Source organism: Labeo rohita, chromosome 22 (genome assembly GCF_022985175.1).
Source record: "Labeo rohita strain BAU-BD-2019 chromosome 22, IGBB_LRoh.1.0, whole genome shotgun sequence".
NCBI classification, from domain to species: Eukaryota; Metazoa; Chordata; class Actinopteri; order Cypriniformes; family Cyprinidae; genus Labeo; species Labeo rohita.
This window is the reverse complement of record NC_066890.1, coordinates 21,074,012-21,101,590: the sequence shown is the minus strand read 5'-3', so window position 1 is coordinate 21,101,590 and position 27,579 is coordinate 21,074,012. Positions and strand designations below refer to the sequence as shown.

Below are 27,579 nucleotides of genomic sequence, written 5' to 3'. Positions count from 1 at the left end.
TAAAGACCAAGGTTATTTTATTCTTGAGTAACAGAAAACACATTAAAAGACTATAAATCACAATGAGCTAAGGAAATGAAACCAACGAAACAATGATAAAAACACTTAGGCTCATTCGGAAAACTACAAAACGAGCCGTTCTCGTATATCGCTTAAAAAAAGGGAGTATGAAGGAACAGCTCATGCTGGTTTAAAGTAGTGAGGAAGGGAAAACCGGTGCCGAATGGCTCTTTAACATACACCTACCTGTGTATTCAGTCTACTATTTCCCTCACTCTGAAAAAGAGCGACTCAACGTCCTCGACTTTAAATAACTCAGGCTAAAGCGTAAAGGTGTAAAGCATGGCACATTTCATTAAGATATTGAAAAAACATTTTCAGTGTTTTAACTTTGAAATACGAGAAACAACAAAGAAGAAAGAAAATATAAAATAACTGTAAAACAACAATTAGTCAGTATATCCTGTTTAGAATACAAGAAGAAAGCGTTGCATTCATTCCAACTGGGCTTTTAAAAAGGAAACACACCAGTTGGGATGGACGTGAGAAACGAGGAAAATGAGTGATGCAGGTGTATTGTTTCTCTTAGCCGTGAGTGGTGTCGTCCTCCACAAAGTCCTTCGCCTGCTCTGCTGAGATCACGTCGATGTGACTCACCTGACAAACACACAAACACACACACAAACAGTAAGACTGGGGAGCTCATCTGTGCTGCTTTGACTCGAGAAGACTTCCATTTATAGTTGATTTTCTGCAAAGACTCATTTGCATTTGCTAATTGCTTGGCACATCAGAGTGTTAATGATGCCTGTTACCTTGTTTCTGAATTTGACGCCGTAGAACTTGTCGGCTGACTCCAGCAGCTCCGGTCTGAAGGTCGTGGTGATGAACTGGGCATGTCCAGCCAGCTCCACGATCATGTCTAAAAGACAATACAAAATATTGATACAATTAAAAAAGTGCATCTAATTCACTTAAAAGCAGAAGCTTGTAACCTCCCAGAAAGAGTAACATTTTAATGAATTCAAAGTTGTTGTTTTTTTTGTCAAAAAGAAAACATGAAAAATCAAAATCATGTTTGTTACAGAAGAGAAGTACAACACCTTGTTTGTAGTGGGGGAAAAAAAAAAAAACATTTAATAGTGAAAAACAAAACGTTTGTTCTGAATTGAAAAGGTGAAAAAAAAACAAATCCTTGTTTGTAGTGAAAAAAAGGCAATTTGTTTAGTAAAAACAAACAAAAAAGACATCTGTAGTGAAAAAAAAAAACATTTTGTAGTGAAAAACATTTAGTTCGTGACAAAAGTGAGGGAAAAAAAGTTAAAGGTGAAAAGAAAAAAAATGTCAGAAAAATAAAAGTGTTGAAATCACACACTTGAAGGAAAGTGAATATTTGTGATAGAATTACAAATGTGGAAAAAAAAGTGAAAAGAAATTTGTTCTGAAACAAAAACGTGAAAAAAAAAACCTTTACATTTTGTTTGTAGTAAAAACAAAAAACATTTTGTATTGAAAAACAGTTTGTGACAAAAGTGAGAAAAAAATAAAAAACTAAATGTACAAAGAAAAAATGTTGTGAAAACAAATGTGAGAAACAAAATGTAAACTTTTTTGTGAAAATAAAAAAATGTGTTGAAAGACACCTTAGGAATGTAAACATTTGTGATAGAATTACAAAGGTGAAAAAAATGCAAGAAAAAAAAACCTTTGTTGTAAAATGAAAATGTGTAACATGGTGAAAAATAAACCTTGTTGGTAGGGTAGAAAAAAAAGATATTCGCAGTGAAAACAAAACATTTGTAGTGAAAAACATTTAGTTTGAGAAAAAGCAGGGGGTAGGGGGAATATAAAAAAAAAAGTAAAAAATAAAAATAAAAAAATAATATACATTTGCATTGAAAAAACATTTTGTAATGAAAAGAAAAAAAAAAAAAAAAAAAAAAAGTCTTGTTTGTAGTGGAAAAAGACATTTTGTAAAAAAAAAAGACATTTGCTTAGTTGTGGGAAAAAAAGCAAATGTGAAAAGAGAGAAAAGAAACTTTTATGCTTTGTTTCTCCAATTTTTCTCCATGTTTTTCACAACTCTCAGTGAAAACCAAAACAAGTTAAAATCAGACACTTAAAGGAATGTAAATATTTGTGATAAAATTAAAAATGTGAAAAAATCTGAAAAGAAAAAAAATTGTTTATTGTTAAATGAATACATTAAAAAAAAAGACGTGGTGAAAAAACTCTTGTGAAAAGATGTTCATAGTGAAAACAAAACATTTTATAGTGAAAAACATTTAGTTCGTGAAAAAAAGTGGGGAAAAAAAACAACAAAAAAAAACAACAAAGGTAAAAAGAAACTTGTGAAAAAATGAGAGAAACAAACTGTGAAAAACAGAAAAAAAACATTTTGAAAAAAAATTGTTGTTAACAAAAAAAAAAAAAAAAAAAACATTGTTTCTAGTGGAAAGAGAACATTTTCTCTGTAGTAAAAACAAAAAAAGACATTCATAGCAAAAGAAGTTGTGTAGTGTAAAGCATTCAAAAAGCAAAAAAGTGAGAAAAATGTAAAAAAAGAAAATAAATGTGAAAAAAACTGCTGAGAAAAGAAAAAGGTGAGACAAAAACTACTTTTAGTGAAAAAGCATGTCGACATCAGACAATTTAAGGAATGTAAATACCTGTGATAGAATTACAAATGTGAAAAAAGGAAAAAAAAGAAAAAACGTGGAAAAAAAACCTTTTATAGTGGAAAAAGACACCATTTACTTTGTAACAAAAATACAAGACATTCAAAGTGAAAAAACATTTTGTAGTGAAAAACATTTCGATTGTGAAAAAGCGGGGAAAACTAAACAAAAAAAATAAATAAATGAAAAAAACAATTGTGAAAAGAAATGTGAGGGTGAGAAACGTGAGAAAATAAAAAACGTGTCGAAATCAGAAACTTAAAAGGAATTTAAATATTTGTGATAGAATTAAAATGTGAAAATGCAAAAAAAAAAAAAAAAAAAAAAAAAAAAAAGAAAAAAAGAAAAATGCAAAAAAATAAAACTTAAACATTTCATTTTAAGTGAGAAAAAAAAACAAACATTTTGTCTGTTGTAACAACATCAGAAACGTAAAGAAAATACAATATTTGTGGTAGAATAAAATATTTTACTAAAACTGGATAATTTTATATGTACGCTGCTTTTTCTTTTGTTAACTGTTGTAGTGAAGTAACAGTTTCTATTTGGCCAAGCTTTTTTTTCCCCTCTATTGAACAAAATTATAGTAGCTAAAATGTTGGTACCTGACACTGCTTTTCTGTGCTGGGCGTCCAGAGCCTGGTCGATTTCATCAAACAGGTAGAAAGGAGCAGGGTCGCATTTCTGGATGGCAAAGATGAGAGCCAGAGCTACCAAAGACTTCTGACCTCCAGAAAGCTGCTGCATCTCTCTCATCTCTCCCTGTTTACCTGTGAACGACACCTGACACACAAACACACGATTGGTCAAATATCAACATGTAACAAATACACACGTAAACACCTGATTCTCCATCATCTCCTCACCCTGATGCCCACTCCAGTGAACTGGTCTACACTGGGCACGCTGCTCTGGGAGGAAGATCCCCTCTCACTGTCTCCTCCCTCGCCCTCGTCCTGAGACTGTCCACCTTCAGTGTCACCCTTCTTCATCACCAGAGTGGCTTTACCGCCAGGCACCAGCTTCTGAAATACCTCACTGAAATTCTTAGACACCTGCAGGGAGACAAAGTAGGATAGTAAACATGATACATAATGTTTTTTTGTGCTGAAAAAAAAAAAAAAAAAAAAAAAAAAAAAATAATAACTGGAGTCTTACAACCCTGTCAGGAAAAGATGTATCAGGTTGAGTCTCTCTCACAGTTGTACCTGTTTAAAAGTGAGCTGGATGGCCTCGTATTTGCGTAGCTCCAGGACGTTCATGAGCTCCATGATGGATTTGTAGCCTCTGTCCAGCTCGTCCTGCCTCTTAATCAACTTCTCTTTCTGCTCTGAGAAATTGACAAACTGGTCCAGGGCTTTTTTGTTCACATGGCTGTACTTCTTCAGCTCTGTGTTACACTGCTCCAGCTTCCTGAACAACTACATACACAAAACAATTACATGTTAAAAAAACAAAACAAAAACAAAAACATAATCATTGAAATGGTATGAAGCCTCTAAGGGGACATAGTGATTGGAAAATAAAATGAGGGGGAAAAAAACTTCGTCAAATGCGCTTACGTTCTCTCACTACATTTTTGCACTCCTCTGAGAAACTCTTACATTCACTGCAAGCAAATTCAGTTTCTGAGGGACACATGAAAATTTGAGAGCAAATACATTTTGCAAGAGAATTTGCAAGAATTTTTGCAAGCAGATGCAATGGTTTTGCAAGCGAAAATTAGTCAATATTATGTGAGTGAATGCAACATTTCTCTAGGCAATAAGAGGAACTAATGATAAGTTTTTCAGAGGAATGTAACAATTTTGCAAGTGTATTCAAAGTTTCTTGGGGTAATACATTTTGTGAGCGAATGTAAAGATTATTGGGAATGCGAAAGTTTTTCAAAACAATTCGTGGATGGACGCAAAGTGTTAAGTAAAGAAGCTATTTTTTGAGTAAATACAAAGGTTTTCAAGGAAATGCAAAAATTTTGCAAGCAAATGCGAATAAAAAAAAAAATTGCTAACTTTTTTTAAAGTTTCTGAGGCAACACGAAAATTCTGAGTGTTTGCAAGTTTCTCGAAAAAAAGAGAATATTTTGAATGTGAATGCAAAAGTTTTCATGAGCATGTAAGAATTTTGTGAGCGAATGAAAAAAAAACGTAGTACATTTGCAGAGCTTCTGTGGAAACATGAAAATTCAGTGAGCGTTTGCAAGGTTTTTTTGAGGGAAAAAGAATATAACGGAACATGAAAATTCTGTGAGTGTTTGCAAGGTAAGTTCTCGAAGGCAAGTCAAGTTTCAAGTTTCAAGGGAACATAAAAATTGTCTGAGCGAATGTAAAAAATGTTTGCAACTTTATGCAAAGTTTTTTGAGGGAATATAAAAGTATTGCATGAGAATGCACAGGTTTTAAGAGAAAATGTTAAAAAAAAATAAATAAATAAATATTTTATGCAAAGTTTATACAAAGAAGTTCCTTGGGGTAATGAAAACTTTTTTTTGAAAGCAAATAGAGCATATTTTGCCTGTGAAATCAAAGGATTTAACGAGAACATAACATTTTTGCAAGCTTATGCAAAAATTTAGAGGGAATCTAAAAATTTTGCAAGTTTATGCAAAGTTTCTTGGGGTATTCTGTGAATGAACAAAGATTCTCTGGGAATACTAAAGTTTTGCAAGCAAACGTAAACATTTTGCAAGTGAACAAAGTTTCTTGAGGTAAGGTGGAAAAAAAAAAAAGTGCGCAAGTTTGCAAAGTTTCTAACAGGTAACAAATTGTGTGAGTGTTTGGAAGGTTTCTTGAGGGAAAGAGAATATTTTGCATGTGAACGCAAAGGTTTTTAGAGGAAAGTAAAAATTTTGTTAGCAAATTCATGCTAAGTTTCTTGGGGCAATGAAAAATAAGCTAATGTAAGCGAATAAAGCAAAGCAAAGTTTCTCAAAGTAAAGAGATTTTTACAAGTTTTTGCAATTTTTTTGCTTTTTTGCAACAAATTAAAAAAAAAAATTGCACAAGTTCGCAAAGTTTCTGAGGGAACATGAAAATTTTGTTAGTGTTTGCAAAGTTTCTTGAGGGTAAGAGAATATTGCGCATAAAGAGAACATTGTGTATAAAAGTAAAGGGGAATGTAAAAATTTTGTGAGTGAATGTAATTTTTTTTTTTTTTTTTACAAGTTCATGGAAATGTTTTGAGGGAATATAAAAATTTGGTAAGCGAATACAAAGATTCTAATTTTTTGCATTAAAATGTAAAAGCTTTGCCAGTGAACACAAAGTTTTCTTAAGGTAACAGAAAATTTGAGATTATCTAAAAGAGACCATTTTCAGAGTAAATACAAAGGTTTTAGTGAAATGCAAAAATTTTGCAGGTGAATGTAAAAATCTTGCAAGTTTACGTAAAGTTTCTTGAGTCAATACAAACATTTTGCATTCAATGTAAAGTAATAAGAATTTTGTGAATAAGATTCATTGAAATGAAATTTCACAAGTGAATGAAAAAAAAAAAATTACGAATTAAAGTTTCTTGGGGGGAATGTCAAAATTGAGAGTGAAAGCAAAATTTCTCTGGGAATGTTAAAGTTTTGCAAGCAAATGGAAAGAAATTTGTGAGCGCAAAGTTTGCAAGTAAATGCAGAGTAAATGCAAGTTTCTTGGGGGAATACAACAGTTTTGCGAATGTAAAAATGTTGTGAGCAAATGCGAAATCTCTACGGGCACGGAAAAGTTTCAAATAGACTTTTATCTCTTATTTTTCCAATCACCATGTCCACTAGTGGGTCTGCAGAACAGAACACCAACAAAATAAACACATAGGGATCAGCTGCTAATTATCAAACTACAAAATGCGTCAATTTCTTTCACACCAGAATCAAAATGCACATTATGCCATAATTCCCACTGAACCTGTAAGAGAAAAATTCCAGAAGATAGCACACAGAAACACAAAGAAATGACACAATAACAACGTCCCTCCTCAAGTCCACGCACTCAGGTTCACCAAGAAAGGGTGAAAAAACAAAAGCGCAGGCATGGGGTAATGAAGAATGAGTCACCTCTGTGTAGGAGGGCTGACACACAATAGAGTCCCGGACTGGAGCGGCGGAGAGAAAGGAGGCAGATCAACTAAGAGAATGAATATGAGAGCCAGGTGGGAGAGCTGCGAGACTGGAGGGGGATGAGAGGGAAAACTAAAGCCAGACGTGAGCCGAGTAGGAGGCAAGAGGCTTCTTCAAGGGTACCCGGTCATGTCGTGGTCTTCATACGATTACGTAACATCTGTTTTTAACCTCATTTGCGACATGCTTTTTGTTTTGAGCGAGAAGGAAAACACGCTTTAATATCACTCTAAATGAGTCACAGGAAATTAGAACTTTTGACTAAAGGGGAAAAACCTTGCATTTCAATGCAGAAAGAAAACAATAGGCTGCAGATATGCTTGCTGTACCTGTTTGAGTGTGAGCGTCTGGTACTTTTCGAAGGCCTCCTGAGGCAGCGAACCCAACTCGCGGATCTTCTTCATGCACTCCTCTTTCTTCTTCAGTAACATGCCCTGTCTGTTGGTCATCTTCTCCAGCTCCTTCGTGTCATGGTTGATGGCTTCGTTCTGCTCCTTTTCGATGTTCTTCCAGCGCTCCATACTCTTCTGGTGGTCCTTTATTTCCACCTCCGTCTTATCGATGAGGGAGTCCAAATCTGAAAAGTGAAAAATGACATAAATAAAATGCAGACTAACAAAAGTAGGAGTTTTTAAGAAAAAAAAAAAGACTATTTGAGTTTTCACTCACCCTCAGATCGAGCCAAAGTGTCTTTTATGCGTTTATTAATGCCATCCAATTCTGACGTTGTCGCCGTGAGGACGGTTCCTCCTTCGGTTTCTCTTAGCTCATTCAATTCCTACACAAAAACGTGCACTTTTTTTTAGTGCACCACATGCCATTGGGTTTTATAAAGGTTATATTGGTTAAAATTAAATCTGGCATCTTCACCTGCTCGACTTGGTCGAGACGTTTGCGCAGGTTCTCGTTGAGGTACGTCTCCACCCTGGTCATGATTCCCTCCAGCTTAATTCTCTCATTCAGCAGCTGTCTGTTGTCCTATAGCAAAAAACGTGCCAAACGTGAAAAACAAACATCTTTAGCTGACCCCAGACTAAAGGGCCAAAAGCCACTTGTTCGGTTTTAATTGTTTATTATAAAGGCAATTTGGACTAAAAACAGAACGTGGCTTTTGGCCACATGAACACACATCTGAAGGAATAAATGAAAGTCATATGCATATGCTTCAATGCTAAGCCTGTCTGAAAATACAAAAGCAGACAAATTAGCAAACCAAATTGAAGGGCATACGAAAATAACAAAGGCTAATGATGTGGGCCGGTTATACAACATTTAAAGTAGCTTTTCAATTGTCTGCTGTGTGTCGTGTATTGGGCTGGAGGTGGTAAAGAGCTGCAGCTGCGGCTTCAGGGATAATTCACTGCAACTTCACTAATCAAATCGTAACTGATGATGGATTTTGCAATTTTGCAAGGTTTTGATTCGCATCTGATGGTCAGTGACCAGTCCATGTTGCCATCTGTACCTGCTGGTAGGGCCAGACAACTTATTGTGTTTTATTTTCAAATATGTTTAGAACAATAATGAAGACAAACAGTTGTTTTATTATATTTTATACTTTTTTTTTTTATTTTATATTCTTTTTATTTATATTTTAAGGAAATATGCTGTTATAAAGGCATATAAAAATAAATAGTGGTTTTCAAAGTCAATTTGTAACCGCAAATAAATGACTAGGGCTATCACTAATGATCTTTTTGCTGATCAAGTAATTATATTCTGAAATCGAGTACTCAGATAATTTGGTAACTGAGTAATCTGATGATTAATCAGATCATTTTTGGAATCAAATACAGTGCTGAATATTCTGACGATTAATCGAGTAACTGACCAATTTTCCTGCTGATCATTAGAGTGATCAGACAATTTTGTAATCGAGTAACTAGATAATTTTGGCAATCGAGTAAACAGTCCATTATTCTGATGACTGATCAGGTAATCAATTGATTTTTCTGCTGAGTAACCGAGCAATCGGATAATTTTGTAATCTAATAATCTGATGATTATTTTGACAATTAAATAGAGCAATTGGACAATTTTGGTGATAGATTAATCTGTCGATTATTCTGCCGATTAATTGAGTAATCTGCAGATTATTTTTAAGATTAATTAATCAGATGATTTTGGTAACTGAATAATCTCTTGATTATTCTATCGATTAATTAGATAATTGTAATTTGTTTGTGGTAATAAAAATAGACCTGCTCAAACAACAGCTTTTAAAATTAGGGCTGCACGATAAATCGCGACAATATCGCAACTGATATTAGGAAAAGCTGCGACATTCATGTGCGGATCTTGTCAGTGAAGCATGGTTCTGTGATCAGTAGAAATCCAGAAAATAACACGATCGCTGCAGCTGAATAAACAGAAGATTTAACTGCTTTCATTGATTTAACGTGACAAATAAACACACAACTATGACAATATATGGTTTATCTTCTTCTTATAACTTTCATTATAATACAGTATATAATAATGCAATGCTATTCGACATTGCTTTTATTACTGCTTAAAATGCTATAAAATATTTGACATGCCTTATTCTGTGTAAGATGTAAGAAGCCACATCATCTCACAGAAGGATTTATTTCAATCACTCAACTGAAGTTATGAAGTTTTAAGTAAAAACATGTTATTAAATTTGGTATTTACATGTGCTTTCAAATTTAGCAACATTTATGTTACTACACAGCCATGGTTCGTCGAAAAGCTATGCAAGCAACTTTATCATCGTAGCGCGATTTGATAATATCGATGATATTGTCTTTTATTTTCAAACCGCAATGAACAGTTAGCATATTGAGAATGATACTAATGTATTCCCGTGTTTGCATAAGTTTATAAATGTTTTACACTCTGATGAAATGGCACATACTGCATACTGTGTTCCCAGATTAATGTTATAGTAAACCCAAACACACAGCATCATGCAGAGGTGGAGTTTGAGATGCTCCACACATTTAAACGATAACTGTTTGTGTGGAGCATCATTTACTGTGAACAAACCCACTCTGACATGCACATACTTAACCTACACGCAAGTAAATAATTAAGGTGCATTAAACCTGCAGCGCACATATAAGTTTGACTGAATTGTAGTGTTTGAAAATTCACAATAGCATTATGCTTTACTATGATTTTAAATGGGTTTAATATATCATGCAGCCTTAGAAAACAGTCTATTAATGCACTTCGTCTGGAATGCACCATTTCCTGATATTTTCCCGGTTACTCGACATGGGCAAAATGCAATAGAGGATTTTTTAAAATTGAGTACTTGAACTGAATTGAGAAATCATGACAGCCCTATAATTTGAATACATGATAATTGTGTTAATTGTGCTGTTGAACCTGTTGCAGCTGTCTGATCTCGTCGTTGAGGTCGTCCACTCTGCGCTGGTCTTCTAAACTGAGCTGAGAGAGCAGGTCCGTACCCAGCTCTGCTTTTAGAGACTCCCGCGTGCTCTCCATGGCGTGCAGACTGGCCTCCAGACTCTGAAGACTACGTTGCTGTGGGAAACACAGGAGGAAAAAAAACAAATTAAAGATCTGGTACACGAATAATATAACGGGAAATAACAGCAGCTCTAGTATTAACGTTACCTTGGGCATAAATGTTTTCTCAGACTGCTGTCTCTTCTCCTTTAGCATCTTCATCTCAGACAGGATACTGTCTCTGGATGCCTTGAACTTCCTCTGCTGAGTCTCGATTTGCTGCATCTGATTCATCAGCTGGTCAATTTCATTATTGATACGTGAAGAACTGAGTTAAGGAGCAGACTAGAACTTGTATTAATGTGTATTAATGTTAATATGCTTTTATTTTCATATTCAGCTTTATTTCAATTTTAATTTGTTTCTACTTAGCTTTATTTTATTTTTTAAGTGAGCTGCCAAAGCGACATTTCTTTATTTATTTTAACTAACAAAAACAATTTTCAATAGTTTTAGTTTACAAGAAATGCTAAAAAATATAATACACATCTCAGTTGTGTGAATACTTTGACAAGCTGTTGAATACTTTTATTTTGCCCATTTTCGCTGAAGCTGAGAAAATTATTATGTCATCATATGAGATCTGAATTAGTCAGAGTATGAGCTACACAAAGCCAATGTGAGTTGAGCAAAAAACAAAACCAGCTTTAAACAATCATCACTCTGGGCCTTGAGAATCATGTCCACCAATTCAGACACACAATGTCTCATCCCTCTACTCACTAAAATAACACCACGTGTGCAGCTCACGCATGACTACATACACGTTAATAACTAGCTGACTCATTCTTTGATCCTCTGTGACCTTGTGTCATGAAGGCCGATTATACCAGAATGCTCTACTGGGCAAGACAAACACAATTAGGACTCAACAATCAATTCGATTTCACGCTACTGCACAAGTAAGCCTGTGTGCGAGGAGGATATGTTCAATGTTTCTACGCAGGTTCTCGTTGAGTTTGGCCTCCAGTTCTCCGAGCTCCTCCTCGGCCTTCCTCATGTCCTTCTGCAGCTCCAGACGAGACTTACGCGTGTCGTAGTAACCACCGGTCAGAGCGCCACGATGACTCACCTGATCACCTGATACACCAAACAAGGGTTTAGAATTCATTTGAAAACCAAAAAAAAAAAAAAAAGTACACCAAATAGGACTGTGAGAGCTTACCCTCCAGAGTGATGCAGTCCATAGTAAAAGCTCGAGCCAGCTGAGTGGACACTTCCATACTGCGGCAGATCAGCGTCTTCCCAAACACGTGCTTGAAGGCCTTGTCGAAGTTTTGACTGTAACGGAGCTTGCTGATCATAGGGATTGCATCCTACAGCAAATGTAGAGAAGGAATGAGAGGTTATTTTTAGAGATTTCCATTTAACAGAATGACAGAAAATTAAATTGCAATAAAAAAAAATTAATAAGCTTCATGTTAAAAGCAGGGTTATTACCAGCATGCACGACCAAACTTAAAAATGCGCTGTGTAAAAAAAGTTCAGATCGTAATTTGCGTACCGACATGGTTGACAACTGTTATTGCAACAATTATCATTTTAGATCGACAAACTGTAATACAGTACAAGATTTATATTTGAACTGAAAGCATGAATCTAGGCTATCCACTGCCATTTTCAAAGCACAACGCAAAACTGTGACATTTCATTCACTGACAAGCTTCAAACGCCAGCGCAAAACCAGACGGGAGCTTGCGTTTTAAAATTTATGAAACATTTAAGTTTGAAAATTATGAAAATTCATATATATTATTTATATATATATATATATATATATATATATATATATATATATATATATAAAAAAGTAAATATTAGCATTTTATTTTTTAAGTTTAAAAATAATTGTATTTTTATTTTAAAATATATTAGTATTAGCACACTTTATTATTTTGTTTATTATTTTATTTAAAGAAAATTAAATAAGTAAAGTGCAATAACATTATAATCACTATTTTTTTTTTTATAGTTACATTTAGTGGGTCACACTATGTGCAGTGTGTGGACTAAGCCAAATCTCCAGGTACTCTTATAAGAACCAGACTGAAAAACTTATGCGCACTTCTGGTTATTACAGTTAATTTAAAAGCTAAAAGCTGCCAACCAACATTTTTATTTAGTTCAACTTGAAGCAGTAAAATAGCTGTAACTAAAAAACCTAAAACTAATAAATATTAGTAAATAAAAACTATAAAACAACAATATAATTACTAAATCTTTTAAATAAAAGCTAAAACAGAAAATACAAAGAAAACCTATAATAGTACATTTATGATGATCAAATTTTCAGAATCCAAATGAATGAATGAATAAATAAATAAAAGAAAGAAAGAAAGAAGGCAAGCATAAATAACACAACTTTTTGTCCAATGGGAGCTGGTGGATGGTATAAAATGGGCATTCCAGGGCATTTTTGGGCTTTTTTTTGGTAAGGAAATTATAGAAATTAATACTTTTTATTTAGTAACTATGCTTTAAATTGATCCAAAGTGATGATAAAGACATTCATAATGTCACAAAGATTTCCACTTCAGATAAATGCTGTTCTTCTGAAGTTTCTATTCAGAAAAGAAACCCTTAAAAAAAAAAAAAAAAAAAACTACTCCGCTGTTTTCAACATGATAATGATGAAATGTTTTTTGAGTGGCAAATCAGAATACTGGAATGATTTCCGAAGGATCATATGACTGGAGTAATGACGCTAAAAATTCAGCTTTGAAATCACAGGAATAAATTACATTTTAAAGTATATTAAAATATAAATGTTATTTTAAAAAGTCAAAATATTTCAAAATTGTAATGTTTTTGCTGTACTTTGAATAAAATAAATGCAGGATTGGTGAGCAGAAAAGGCTTCTTTAAAAAAAACATTGAAAATCTTACTGTTCAAGAACTTTTGACTGGTAGTGTAGAGGAACAGTTCACAAGAAGATCAAGAAAAAGCATTTAGGAAATTCAGAAGGGTGCATCTGAAATGTCATGTCAGTGGTGTAAGCTTACGTTCGTCTCAGGGTAAGCGGTGTCCCTGACATCCAGTTTGCTGAGGGGCAGGAAGGTGACCTCTCCAGGCAGGTTCATCTTATTAAACTCCATTAGAATCTTGGTGCTCACTTCATCCGTTTCCACGATGTGGTAAAACAGCCTGAACAAACAGCAGCACACACAACTCCATCACCGTCAACGCTCACACAGATCGACCCTATGCATTAAAAACACTAATAACAATCAACGTGTCTGACCTGGTGCCAGCAGTCACCTCCACACAAGTGTAGAAAGCAGGTTCGCACTCAAAGTTGTTCATGACGATGCCATGATAACCGTTGATGACGTGCTGGTTGATGCCCTTCCGGCGGAAATGCTCCAATACTTTATTAATGCTGTCGATGCCATTCAAAATAGCCTGGAGAAAAAGCAAAACACTGTGTTTTGAAGTTTGTATTTTTATTTCAAGCCAAGATGATGAGGTTATGAAAATCCCACTTCATCTATACTGGTATATATTTTTGTAACATGGGAGAGTTGCTATAATTAGTGACTGACTCAGTCCATGAGAAACGATCAAGCAGCCAAGCTGAGTTTAGGAGATACGGATTCAGTTTAGCTCGTACACAGTGAACCGGTGTGGGCGACATATTTATGTGATTTTAAATACATACCCACTGGTTACATATAATGAACTATGCAGTAAAATTAAAACATGATATGGCTTAGTGTGATTATTGAACCTCAAAGAATGTGATTTACTTAAATATAAGCATATATTATATATTATTATATTTAAATAATTATTTTTTACATACTAATTTGTACTATTTTACACTGAAATATTAGAACAATAGTATTGTACTGTATTTTTTAATACTAATTTACTATTTAACAGTGAAATATTACATATATTACAATAATAAATATTCCACATATTATAATATAACAGTTATACTTTATATTTTGTTTTGTGTATTTCTTGGTATTACAAAATTAAAATAACACCACCACCTACTATTATTATTATTATTTTTAATAATTCTATATAAAATTATAGATACAGATATAATCATTTTTAAATATAAATGTTTACAATTTACAGTGAAATATTATAACATTTATACTTTATATTTAGTTTTGTATATTTCTTGGCATTAATAAATTAAATAATACCTATTATTAGTAGTAGTACATATTTATTGGTATTAATATATTATATACATTTTTTTTTTTATATTTATTTCATTATATATATTTTTATTTATATTAAAAAAAGTGTATATATATATATATATATATATATATATATATATATATATATATATATATATATATATATATATATACACATATGATTTATTTAATTAAAAATGTTTAGTTTTATCTTTTTTTATTGATTTTTTTTTACATACTAATTTATACTATTTTACAGTAAAATATTATAATATAATATAAAATATTGTAACATTTATACTTTATACTATATAAAAAAAAACTTTATAAAATTCTAAAACAATAAATTACATACTACATCTATTATTTGTATTTATTTTGTCCATCATTTTCCCAAAATTATTCAGCCCAATTCTAAGGCCATATTTTAAGAGTTAACAGAAAATGTTTCAAGGCTGTAGATAGCCATGATATTTATGTAACACAATTATAAACGGATAATTAATAGAATAAAATTAAAAATAAAATCATCAACACTCATAAACGTGTTGAAAACACGCAGGACTGTTTTGGTTTCGAACCTTTCCGGTGGCTGCTCGCAGTAGCTGTTGTTTCTTCTCCAGGTCTTCTCGTTTGGCTGCCAGCGCCTGCTGTTCTGCGTTCTCCTCTCTCCACAGGTAGCTGCAGGAGGAGGGACACGGACACACCCGTTAGCCCTGGCTCACAAACGCTACGCCTGGCTTCAGCAGGAGACCCTATTCTATAGCCCATCCGTCAAGCCTCACCGTGCTGAGAAACCTACGGCTCGTGGATTATTAATAACTAAAAAGCCAGGTGAGGAGGGGAACGGCTCAAACAGGTAATAAGAAAATGGAAATGGAATGGAAAAATGGACCAAAGCCAGACATTTTCCTATGGTGGATCTTACTTTCTCTCGCTCTGAAGTTCATCCTTGCGGTTCTTCACCTCGTAGTACTTCTTGTCCAGCTCCTCCACTCGAGTCTTCACTTCGTTCAAGTCCTGGTCCAGTTTCTGTGGTTGGGAAGAAATGTTAAAGGTTCAAAAACAGCATAAAGGAACAGTTCTCCCAAAAGTTAAGTTTAACGCATGCTCAGGTCATCTAAGATGTAGATGAGTTTGCTTCTTCATCAGAACAGATTTGGAGAAATGTAGCATTACATCACTCGCTCACCAATGGATGCGAATGGGTGCCGTCAGAATGAGAGTCCAAACAGCTGATAAAAACATTGTGGTAATCTACACCACTCCAGTCCATCAGTTAACATCTACTGAAGTGAAAAGCTACATATGTGTAGGAAACAAATCCATCATTATGATGTTTTTAGCTTCAAACCATCACTTTTGACCAAAATGCCATCCATAATCCATAACTCTCCCTCAGGAAAACGTCCATCTCCTGCTGTCCTCTCACATCAAAAACCACCCACATATTCTTTTTAATAACTGTTTTGAAGTGTTTTTGCTTGTAAACAGTGCTTGATCGGTGCATATTTCACTCCTGATTCAGCTGAGATTACTTTTTCAGTGGAAGTTTATTAAAAATACACAGCTTTTCTCTTCACGAGGCATTATTTGATGGACTGGAGTGGTGTCGATTACTTGTGGACTATTGTGATGTTTTTAATCAGCTGTTTGGACTTTCATTCTGACGGCACCCATTCACATCCATTGGTGAGCATGTGATGTAAAGCTACATTTCTCCAAATCTGTTGAAAAAAAACTAACTCAACTACATCTTGGATGACTTTTTTTTTTTTTTTTTTTAAATCAATTTCTCATTTTTGGTTGACTTCCTATTCTTTTAAAGTACAAATGCTGCCCATACAACTGGTTAAAGTTACAGATCTACTGTTCAACACCAAGATGTGCTTCAACTGCTCAAAAGTAGCAGGAATCTTACATTGTACTGTTCCAGGTTTCTCTCTTTATTGGCCTCAGTGTCCTCCAGATCTTTGTGGATGGCAGCGATCTGCCGTTTCTTGTCGTTGATGGCTTGATCCAGAGACTTAAGCTCTTTCTTGATCCATTTGTCCCTCTCTTCTTTAGAGGTGAACTGACTGCCTCTGCCTTGTTTGGCATACAGGTCTGTTCGCTCTTGTGTGGCTTGAGCAAGTCTGAAAAATGCACAAACAAAACATGGCTTTTAGAACAAAACATACTGAAAGTATTACCTGAAAACAGGACTTGATATTATACACAATATGACTGGATAAAAATATTGCCATTTTGATAAACTCTTACAAAATCAAAAAGTTTCTAAATTAATAATGTAGTAGTGGTGGCAATAAGCAAATTAGGGCTGGGCGATTTTTTCAGATTTTATAGATTGATTCGAATTTAATGTTTTGCCACAATTTTATTTTTTTGGAAATCGAGGACAAATTTTGAATAGAAATATTAGCAAACGTTACAATTAGACATTTTGACAAAACGCCAATAATAATGGTAGAGAGAAAAGAACGATCTAACCGGATGTCAAGGCAGGTGATTAACCGCTCATATCGCTAAGTGCCATTCACACAGAATTCGCTTTTGTGTCGACAAAGATGTACTGTGGGCAGTTGAATAGGAAAAACATGGTGGGAGTGAACTTCTTTTAACCTGAGCGCCTCGTTTTTATAATGCCGTTTAACGCATGAGACGCTGCTAGAGACATGAGTGCAACAGTCAAACGAGTCCATGATTATATAGAAAAAGCAACAGAAAAGCAGCTCAATTGAATTCAAAAACCTGTTAAGAACTACTCCTGTATGTCTGAAATTATAGTTAATAAGTCTACTGGTGTTATACCTTCAGCCTTTTTGAATTTGAATTACCTTGACTTTTAAGATTGTTTTTAAAGCATTTTCCTTATATAATTTCTTTACATATAATAAATGTAAAATAAATAAAATAAACAAATAAATAAATAAATAAAAAGTTAGTACGAGATGTAGTTGTAGCTCATGCATCTTTTCTGCAAAGATATTAAACAACGGATTTGTTTAACATTTACATCATGCTGACAACTTGGTGGAATAGAATTTTCTTTAACAAGAGGGTTAATAGAGGAAAAACGTTACTTGAATCATGTTGTAGTTACATTTTCAAGTTAATTAGTTAAAAATCGTTAAAAAAAGAAAAAAAAGAAAAAAACTTTCTGAAAAAATTAAATCTTGATATTTATTTATTGATTATTTTTTTGCCATATCATCCAGTCCTAAAGCAAATTATAGTTTTGAAAGACTGTGACATAAAATATATTAGATACTGAAAAGGAAAAAAATAAAAAAATAAAGCAAGCACTTTAATACAGTTGAAGTAAAAAGTTTACATACACTTTGCAGAATCACCAAAAGGTTAATTATTCTACCAAAATAAGAGTGATCATACAAAATGAACAAATGCAATTTTTTAGTTATTTTTTTCACTGACTTGAATAAGATATTTCACATAAAAGACATTTACATATAGTCCACATGAGAAAATAATAGTTGAATTTATACAAATGACTCCGTTCCAAAGTTTACATACACTTGATTCTTAATACTGTGTTGTTACCTGAATGATCCACAGCTGTGTTTTGTTTGTTTAGTGATAGTTGTTCATGAGTCCCTTGTTTGTCCTGAACAGTTTAACTGCCTGCTGTTCTTCAGAAAGATCCTTCAGGTCCCACAAATTCTTTGGGTTTTCACCATTTTTGTGTATTTGAACCCTTTCCAACAACGACTGTATGATTTTGAGATCCATCTTTTCACACTGAGGACAACTGAGGGATTTTTGCTGAAGAACAGCAGGCAGTTTAACTGTTCAGGACAAACAACCATCACCAAAAAAAAAAAAAAAAAAACAACGCTGTGGATCATTCAGGTAACAACACAGTATTAAGAATCAAGTGTATGTAAACTTTTGAATGGGGTCATTTTTATAAATTCAACTATTATTTTTTCTTGTGAACTATATGCAAACGTCTTTAATTTTAAAAACATCTTATTTAGGTCAGTACTAGACAATTATATAAAAAAATATATATATATAAAAAAACACAACTCTATTCATTTTGTATAATCCCTCTTATTTTGGGAAAAAAATTTGCAGATCTATGTAAACTTTTGATTCAACTGTATATCCCACCGCAACTTCCTGTTTCACTAGGAAGTAAATCAACACAACAAAGAGGACCGGGTCCCACACTTCACAGGCCCTTTCAACACTTCAAACACTTTACCGGGAAATTCCTCGCTCTTCTCTTTCTTTCACGGTGTTAAATTTGGGTTCTGTTTCCTGCAGCTCCTTCTGTTTCTCTTCAATCTTCTCCAGAAGCTTCTGCCGTTCTTTGAGCAGCCGTTTCTGTTGGACAGGAAGCGAGTACACTATTGAATCCCAAACAGCAACATCAATCTTTCCTCTTTTTATAGAAAACCTAAATACATTTTGCGCAAATGCTCAAGGAGGCGTTAATATTTAAAAATAGAAGAATGAACTGCGCACAAACAGGTGTGTAGATTCAGCGTCACGATCTGAACAAAGGGGATCTCCATCTGAGCAAACGTACATTCGCATTCACCAATCAAAGGGCAAATGACGCACTTCTGCCTCTCCTCCATAGGAAAACACACACATCCTTGGCCAGGTGGGGCTAATCCTTCGCTAAACCAGGCAGGGATGCAGGAGGGCCGTCCGAAAGTGTGTATTTGACACATACAGGGATACACGAGCGTTATGTGTGTGTTTGCGTCTGGCTACAAGCCCGGGCTGGAGTGAGCGTGTGTAGATAGTGACGCAGAAGGAGACACTGCGGACCCTCTGTTCACTAGTGGCTGCCAGCATGTCCTGCAGCTCTCTGGCCGTTCGTGTGCAGTTATGAGTGTGTTTGCATTCGCGAGCATGTGTATCAAACTCGCGTGTTTGCTTATGTGAACTCGGTCACCGCTTTGCTTTTGCAGTGAGCAATTCAGCAAAGTAAGCAGGGGCATATTTGTTTGGGGAAATGGGGTTTATACTTGTACGACACAGCTTCTTGAGCAGCAAATCAGCATATTAGACTAATTTCTGAAAGATGATGTGACACTAAAGACTGGAGTAATGATGCTAAAAAAACAGCTTTGCATCACAGGAAAAAATTACATTTTAAAATATATTAAAATAGAAATCAGTTCTTTTAAAGTGTAAAATTATTTTACAGTATTACAGTTTTTACTGCGTATTTGATCAATTAAATGCAGCCTTGGTGAACATAAAAACAGTTGTTTTAAAAGCTTCAACAGAAATCAAAGCATTTTTTTTCCCAAACATCAACTTTCTCTTTTCCAAGATGGAAACACATTTTCTTCGAAATGTGTGTGTCGAGTGCATATGTGTGCCTGTAGCGCGTGCATGTGTTAGCGCGTGTGCGTCTGCTAGTCGTACCCTCTGTTCGCTGTTTCCTGCCAGCTCGTCCTGCAGATCTTTGGCTTTGAGCTCTAGTTTGGTCCTCTGTTTGATCTGCTCCTGTCGCTCGGCGCTCAGCTGTTCTTTCTCCTCCTTCATGGCGGAGATTCGAGACTTCAGCTCCCTCACCACACGCTCCGTCTCCTACAGAGTCACAGAGAGACTGAGGTTAGGTAAGATTACACAATATAAGCTGTGGTATGACGTGTGAAGGCAGATTCTTAGTAGATCTTCACATTTCAATACTAGCGGCCTATGATTTGAAAATGTGGACGTAATTGCGGAATCTAGTCATAAACTGAATTGTACAACTCTGTATAACTCGGAATGTCATGGAATTTGCTAAATTTTGGAATGAATAAATCAAAAATAGGCTAGTACACTTGAATAAAAACAATATGGACTAGAGCTGTTTGGTAGTCAAGTAAACGGTTGATTATTCTGATGATTAAGTAATCAGACAAACTGGTCTTCACAGCAACCCGTCAACTAAAGTTTGGTTTAACTTGAAGAAATTGTGACAGAAATATATTATTTAAATGTAATGATAGCACTAGTACTACTACTACTACTTTACAATTATAATTATCAAAACATTATTTTAAGGAATATTTACCAGAAAAAAATATTTACCTTAATTTATTTACCAAAAAAACAAATACACACAGTATTTTTGAAAAAAAAAAAAAAAAAAAAAAAAAAAATATTAAATATAAAAAAAAATAAAAATATTTAAAAAAAAAAAAATATATATATATATATATATATATATATTTTTTTTTATATATATATATATATATATATATATATATACAGGGGTTGGACAATAAAACTGAAACACCTGTTTTTTTAAAAACAATTAGTACGTTGTTGAGCCTTTTTGTGCCCAATGCAGCATCATTTCATCCTGGGAATGACAAATATAAGTCCTGCACAGTAGCCAGAAGGATTTTAAGCTATTCTCCTCTTGCAAAAAAAAAAAAAAAAAAAAAGTGGCCAGGTCACTACGTGATGCTGGTGTAGGAAAACTTTTCCTAACTCGCTCTTCCAAAACATCCCTCAATAATATTCAGATCTGGTGACTGTGCAGGCCATGGGAGATGTTCATCTTCACTTTCATGTTCATCAAACCACTCTGTCACCAGCCTTGTTGTGTGTATTGGTGCATTATCATCCTGATACAAGGCACTACTTTCAGGGTACACTGTTTGATCCATTGGGTGCACATAGTCAACCTTCACTCTCTGCTCTTACTGGTGCAGTGTGCAATCAGTGAAGATAGGCCACCAGGCTGTGCAAACATATCCATGAAACCTCCAACACTATATTGGCCAGTGTTTCAGTTTCATTGTCCAACCCCTGCATATATATATATATATATATATATATATATATATATATATATATATATATATATATATATATATATATATATATATGGGATGCAGAATATTAATGGAAAACAGAATTTGGTAAAAATACAACTTAATTTAAGGTGGGGGGTATAAATAAAAATATATTTTTACAATAAAATTAATTAATTAGAGATGCTTTTAATTATTATAATTTAATGAAAATTAAAATGGAACACAGAAAATTAAAGAAAAACAGAATTTGGTAAAAAATAAAACTAAATTTGGGGGAAAAAAGAAAGAAAATAATATTATATTATTATTATTTTTTTAATAAAATCAATTAATTTGGAGACGTTTTTAATTATTAAAATTTAATTAAACCATTAAAATGGCACCCAGAAAATTCATGGAAAACAGAATTTGGTAAAAATACAACTGAATTTAAGGAAAAAAGAAAGAAATAATATATATATATATATACATTTTTTAAATAAAATCAATTAATTAGAGATGTTTTTAATTATTATAATTTAATGAAACCATTAAAATGGAACCCAGAAAATAATGGAAAACGGAATTTGGTAACTTGAAATAAAACTAATCTTTTCTACAATGAATGTTCATGGTCTTATTGCTCTTGATTCATCAGTGCATGTTATCTAAAATGAAAAACATAAAAGGTTTTTGTTATGTGCCGATGTGTGACTGCATAAGCTTGTTACAAATAAAGTGTAATAAACTGTTTTTTTGACATTTTCAGAAGAAAATGTGATAAATTCCCACGCAAAATGTTTCATCATGATGTCAGGCTGTCTGACAGTTGCTTGGACATTGTGTTTTTAACACTTTCCCAAAACAAGAATGCACTGAAGAGCTCAGTTTACCTCCACTTTGTCTCGAGCATCTTGTTGAGCATCTCGCAATTGTCTCGATTTGTCTCCACAGGTCTCTCTCTTACTGGACAACTACAGGAGACATTCACACAATCCATAAATCATCAGCAGCAAAGCATTATACAGTGCTGAATGCTCATGCAATTTACTGTTATGACCGAATTAGATCGAGAAGCTGATGACAAGTACGAATTGCTGTGTGTACCTCGTCCAGTTTGGCCCGGGTCTCGTTGAGCTCCTGGTTGTAGATGGTGTACTCCAGCGCTCTTCTCATTTTGTCCCACTTCTGGTACTGAGCCAGTTCCTCTTTCTCGTCCTCCAGAGTGTGCAGACGCTCCTCGATGTACTTTAGCAGCTCATTAATCTTCTCTCGCTTTCCCTCTGCACACATACACACAAGAACAAATTGCACGTCATGAACCCTTGACCATAAAACACAAAAGTAAACCACTGACTGCAGTGTTTCCGGCACTGCTTTAGCAATAAATGACTTTTTTACTTTAATGACATTTGAATAGAAACATATCCTACCGGTCTCTTTCATGAGCGAGATACTCTCTTCTTTGCGCTCATCATAGACTCTGGTGCCGGCCACCTCTCTGAGCAGCTTCAGACGCTGAGAGTCAGGCGCTGTTGCCATCTGATTGATCTGTTTTCATGTTTCAGACAATGAAATGAGAGTCAGAAAGTGAACAGACTCATTGAGAATGTGTTAAAGGCTTAGTTCACTTCCAGAATAAAAATTTCCTCAATTTATTCACCCCATGCCATCCAAGATTCTAATGTCTTTCTTCAGTCGAAAAGAAATTAAGGTTATTGAGGAAAATATTCCAGGATTTTTCTCCATATAGTGGACTTCAATGGGGATCAATGGGCTGAAGGTCCAAATTGCAGTTTATTTATTGTAATCACAATAAATATTATTTTAAAATGTGAAATTAGAATGAATGAGCATAGAATGAGCATTACAGAATAATAATAAAATGTTTCTTGAGCAGCAAATCAGCATATTACAATGATTTCTGAAGGATTATGTGACACTGAAACTTCTCTTTGTAAACAACAACAGATTTATATGTGTTTCTAATGACAAATGTTGCGTTCCCAAATGCAAATTAAAGCGGCTCAAATCAAGCGCAGCATAGCTAGCACTCTGTGTATCAGTGAACAGTGAATCAAAACTAAAACTGTATAATACTGTAACAGCAGACGTTGTATTGAAGTCAAGCTGCTTTTAAACTGCAATTTGGATCTTCAACCTGCCAATCCCCATTGAAGTCCACTATATGGAGAAAAACCCTGGAATGTTTTCCTCAAAAACCTTTATTTCTTTTCGACTGAAGAAAGAAAGCGAGTAATAATGTTACTAGCGTACCTTTCCCTGCTTGACGATGTAGTAAGGGTTGCTGCGGGAGAAGCCGGCACTCTCCAAAAGGTTCATCACATCGTTTTTACTGAGGCACACAGAATACAATGCATTCAGCTACAGCTGTAAGCAGTCAAAACTCTTCTGATGTTATTGTTATGCGAAAAAAACTTACGTGACCATCTTTTTGTCCAAGAAGTACTGGTCTTTCTTTGCTCCGATGACACGGCGGAGAGACACCTCCTCTTTATCAATCTGAGAAAAATCAGGAAATGTTACTCACTCATCTTTATTTTAACACACTTCTCAACATTTAGGATAAATTGCTTACCGGCAGCCTGTTGTCGGAGTTGTCGAATATAATTTCCACAAAGGCTGAAATGACTCGAGGACCAGTGCCTTCCTGAAAATTACATGAAAGTACATGGTTTAGCGTAGTTAGCAAAAATTATTTTATATGGGCCATTCTACAGAACTGGTAGGAAATGTGTCTTTTTCCACAAATTTTGTACGTATGCAAATTTCTAGTAATTGTGCAGTTCATTCTCATAATGCATTTTCAGAAAGTTTTGGAATATTTGTCCTCTTCCCAAATTTGTCACTATTGGAACACAGTAATAATAATTTAATAAGAAGGGTTATATTGACCTATTAAGATTTTGCTCACGTCTACATTGTAAATATATTTTTGTTATTTTATTAAACAGTTTTCAGAGGTAAATCAATGACAATTACACTGTAAAAACAATTTGTTGAGTCAACTTAAAAAAAAAAATTGTTACCAGGCTGCCTTAAAATTTTAAGTTCAGTCAAAAAAAAAAAGAAAAAAAAAAAAAAAAAAAAAAAAGGTTGATTCAACTTGAAATGTTAAATTATACTAAGTGACAACTGAGATATTTGAGTTGATTCAACTTAAAGTTTTAAGGCAGCTGGGTTACTTACACAGCTTTTAAGTTTAACAAACACAAATATCTAAGTTGTGACTTAATACAACTTAACATTTGAGTTGACTGAACTTAAAATTTTAGCAAATTATTTTAAGCTGACTCAACAAATTGTGTTTTTTGTTTTTTATAGTATACAATTTTAATAATATTTCAAGTGTCATTTATAAGATTTATTGTATTTTGCATTCAATTTTTCTTTATAAATAGCAAAAAGTTAATCATACTGATTTCAAAGTTAAGCATTCATTAGTTTGAATATAAATTGAACTAAACACTATCATAACATCTTAGCTGATAATTCAGTATATTTTTATTTTTATTTTTGACAAAACATCCAATGTTTCAGTAGTGACAGCACATTTTTGGTAGTGACAGTAATTTTTTGGTAGTGATCACATCACATTACAGAATTTTAACCCACATACTATAACACTACTAAAATATACTAAAATACTAAAAATGTGCATAACTGTACTAAAATTGTTTATTTTCTTCAAATAAAGGATTATGTGCACATTTTTGTCACTACTGAAACGATGACATGTTTCAGTCATGATTGTTTCAGTAGTGACAATTATATGGTATAACACCCAAAAACAAACAAACAAACAAACAAACACTTTTGAAGCTAGCTTAAAGATGCTAATCAGCATATGGTTAGCTAGCATAGTTCTGAACAGCTGTGCACATATAAAAATTAAATGTTATGCAAAAACTCCCCCCCCCCCAAAAAAAAGTGTTTAATTATAGAAAAACAGTGTACTTAAATGCCATTTAAATGCGTTTTTTCGTTGTGGGACAGCAGTTTGGACTAATCACCCACATACAAATTTAAAAAATAATAATAATTTTAAAAAACGTATAAGAAATAAATGAAAAATAAAAATACAAAACAAGAATCTATTAATGGAAAACAAAAAATTAATAAATTGCACTTAAACTCAATTTCATAACTTTTTTAAATTACTGAAATAGAATAAAAATAAAATAGTAAAATAAAATAACTCACGTGAAGCAGAGCCAGACGCTGCTCTGGACGAAGATGACTGAACTCATCACTGAGTACAAACTGTATAGCTGATGGGGAAAAATTAAAAATTGTCATCAAACTATTTACCTGCATATCAGTCTTTCAATGTATTAAATTACTTTATTATTATTATTATTATTAACTTTTACTTACCATAGAAGAAGTTACTCTTTCCTGATCCATTTCTTCCAACTGTAAAAAAAAAAAAAAAAAAAAAAATTGAATGAAAAATAATTATATATAATATATAATATATATATAATATATATATATATATATATATATATATATATATATATTTTTTTTTTTTATAATTTACCATACTCCATTTCTATTGCCAATTTTATATACTCTTTTTGTACTTTTTAAATTGTAAAACTTTTTAAATATATTTCCAATCTAGTTTCTTAATTTATTTTAGTATATTATTTTATATTATATTATTGTTTTTTTTTTATTATTATTATTATTTTTTTTTTATTCCTATAGTCTAGTTTAACTGTTTAACTTCTAACTTTTGTATTTTTTATATAACTGTGGTCATAAAAAGCATTTCGCTACATATCATGTATGTGACAAATGATGAAGACGCAGGAGTGGGACAGACTTACCTATAACATTGTGTTTGGAGCTGAAGGGATCGACCACAGTCTGATCTCTGTAGCTGCGAAAGCCCTGAATAATAACCTGAAAGACACATTACACAAAATACCACATTAAATATAACTTCAATATACTGTTACAGTAAAACAACCTGTCAGAATGCTTCTCATCCAAACATGCTTAAAAGAAAGTACACTTTCAAATAAGTGTATAATGCAAACAAACACTTGCAGAGATATGTCTGTGTATGTATAACAACACATTATGAACTATTTACATTATACATACCTCGCTACTATTAACTAATGTTATAAGTTTATTTATATATATACCAGTAACGTTAGTGAGCTCACATTTTAACAGCAGCGGTAAATGAAAATTACCTTCAGTAGTAAATGTTTACTATACATATGGCATAATTTATTTTATTCCAATGTTTTGGGGGTTTTGACAGCTAATGCTAAAGCTAATGCTAACTTCATTGAAGGCCATGCACTCGTCCAAACTTACACCCCAACATGCTCAAGAATGAAGAAACGTGCGTTTTTGTGCACGTTTGCCAGTTAAGATATCCCAATAAGTAGCTAAATCGCATAATTCAACAAATGAATCATAATTTCACACGCAGCGTGAGCGGCATCTCAGTCACTGACCTGTTTAATGTACATGGCGGCTTATGCACAAAACTCTCCTCAGAAACCAGCCGAATAAAGCCCAATTAAACACCCTCCTCCTCAAAGAGAAGAAGGGTTACGTAAAAATAAATATATGTGCACACCGGATAAATTTGTCCAATATTTACTCTTCTGTACGATCAAATTTTACTTTCCCTCCCCTCACGAAACAGACATAACAGTCAAAATGGCGACAGAGGCGGGACGAGCGGACGAGTCTACTTGGCTTTTTAGGGGGGCTTGTAATTATCGTGTATTATGCGTGTCTAACGGAACAGTAAATGGAGCACACGAACATCATATATCAACATAACTTAATTTCATGTGTTCATGATTAAATGTTTAATGGGCTCCTTGCTTTTTCATTAGTTTCATATCGATTTCGTTTGCAACGCTACCCCTATTTCTCTGAAGTTGGTTTAGTCGCTCGAGGTAGAGATTGGGCGCCAAGACACAGCTGCTCTAGAGAATAAACACTTGAGGAAAGCAAGTTACGCTCATTCAAGTCAGCAATGATCAATGTACTTCCTTTCACACGTTTAATTTAGTATTTTTACCATTTTTAATATCATTCATTTCCCCAGCAGAAAAGTAACATCGTTTCCCAGTGTTATTTCACTTACGAAAAAAATGTAAAACCATGGTTTTACAAAAAAAACAAAAAAACATGGTTATTATAGTTAGACCATGGTAGCTGCAAATTAACTATGGCTTTGCTACACTAACCAAAATATAACCATGGTATTTGTTTTAAAAACTACACACCAAAAAAAAAAAAAAAAAAAAAAAAAAATGGTTACTACACTTTTACTATAGTAAAACCATGGTTAATTTTCGTA

At 33.6% G+C, this 27,579-nt stretch overlaps 1 protein-coding gene across 1 annotated transcript; it reads right to left on the bottom strand.

The window, feature by feature from the left end:
• On the bottom strand, positions 1-26,946 carry smc3 (structural maintenance of chromosomes 3). Its single transcript, XM_051095675.1, has 29 exons — positions 26,720-26,946; positions 26,075-26,150; positions 25,617-25,655; positions 25,443-25,510; positions 23,818-23,889; positions 23,662-23,741; positions 23,496-23,574; positions 22,652-22,769; positions 22,326-22,501; positions 22,112-22,192; positions 19,852-20,016; positions 18,671-18,792; positions 16,364-16,577; positions 15,371-15,474; positions 15,024-15,123; positions 13,524-13,684; positions 13,285-13,426; positions 11,447-11,597; positions 11,211-11,361; positions 10,390-10,543; positions 10,138-10,296; positions 7,654-7,761; positions 7,453-7,561; positions 7,113-7,360; positions 3,887-4,099; positions 3,545-3,733; positions 3,284-3,461; positions 816-922; positions 1-657 (listed from the first exon to the last, which is right to left on the bottom strand). Exons 1-29 carry the CDS (start codon positions 26,732-26,734, stop codon positions 586-588), a joined length of 3,651 nt encoding a protein of 1,216 aa, XP_050951632.1. The 5' UTR covers positions 26,735-26,946; the 3' UTR covers positions 1-585.
• Between the last annotated feature and the right edge of the window lie 633 nt (positions 26,947-27,579).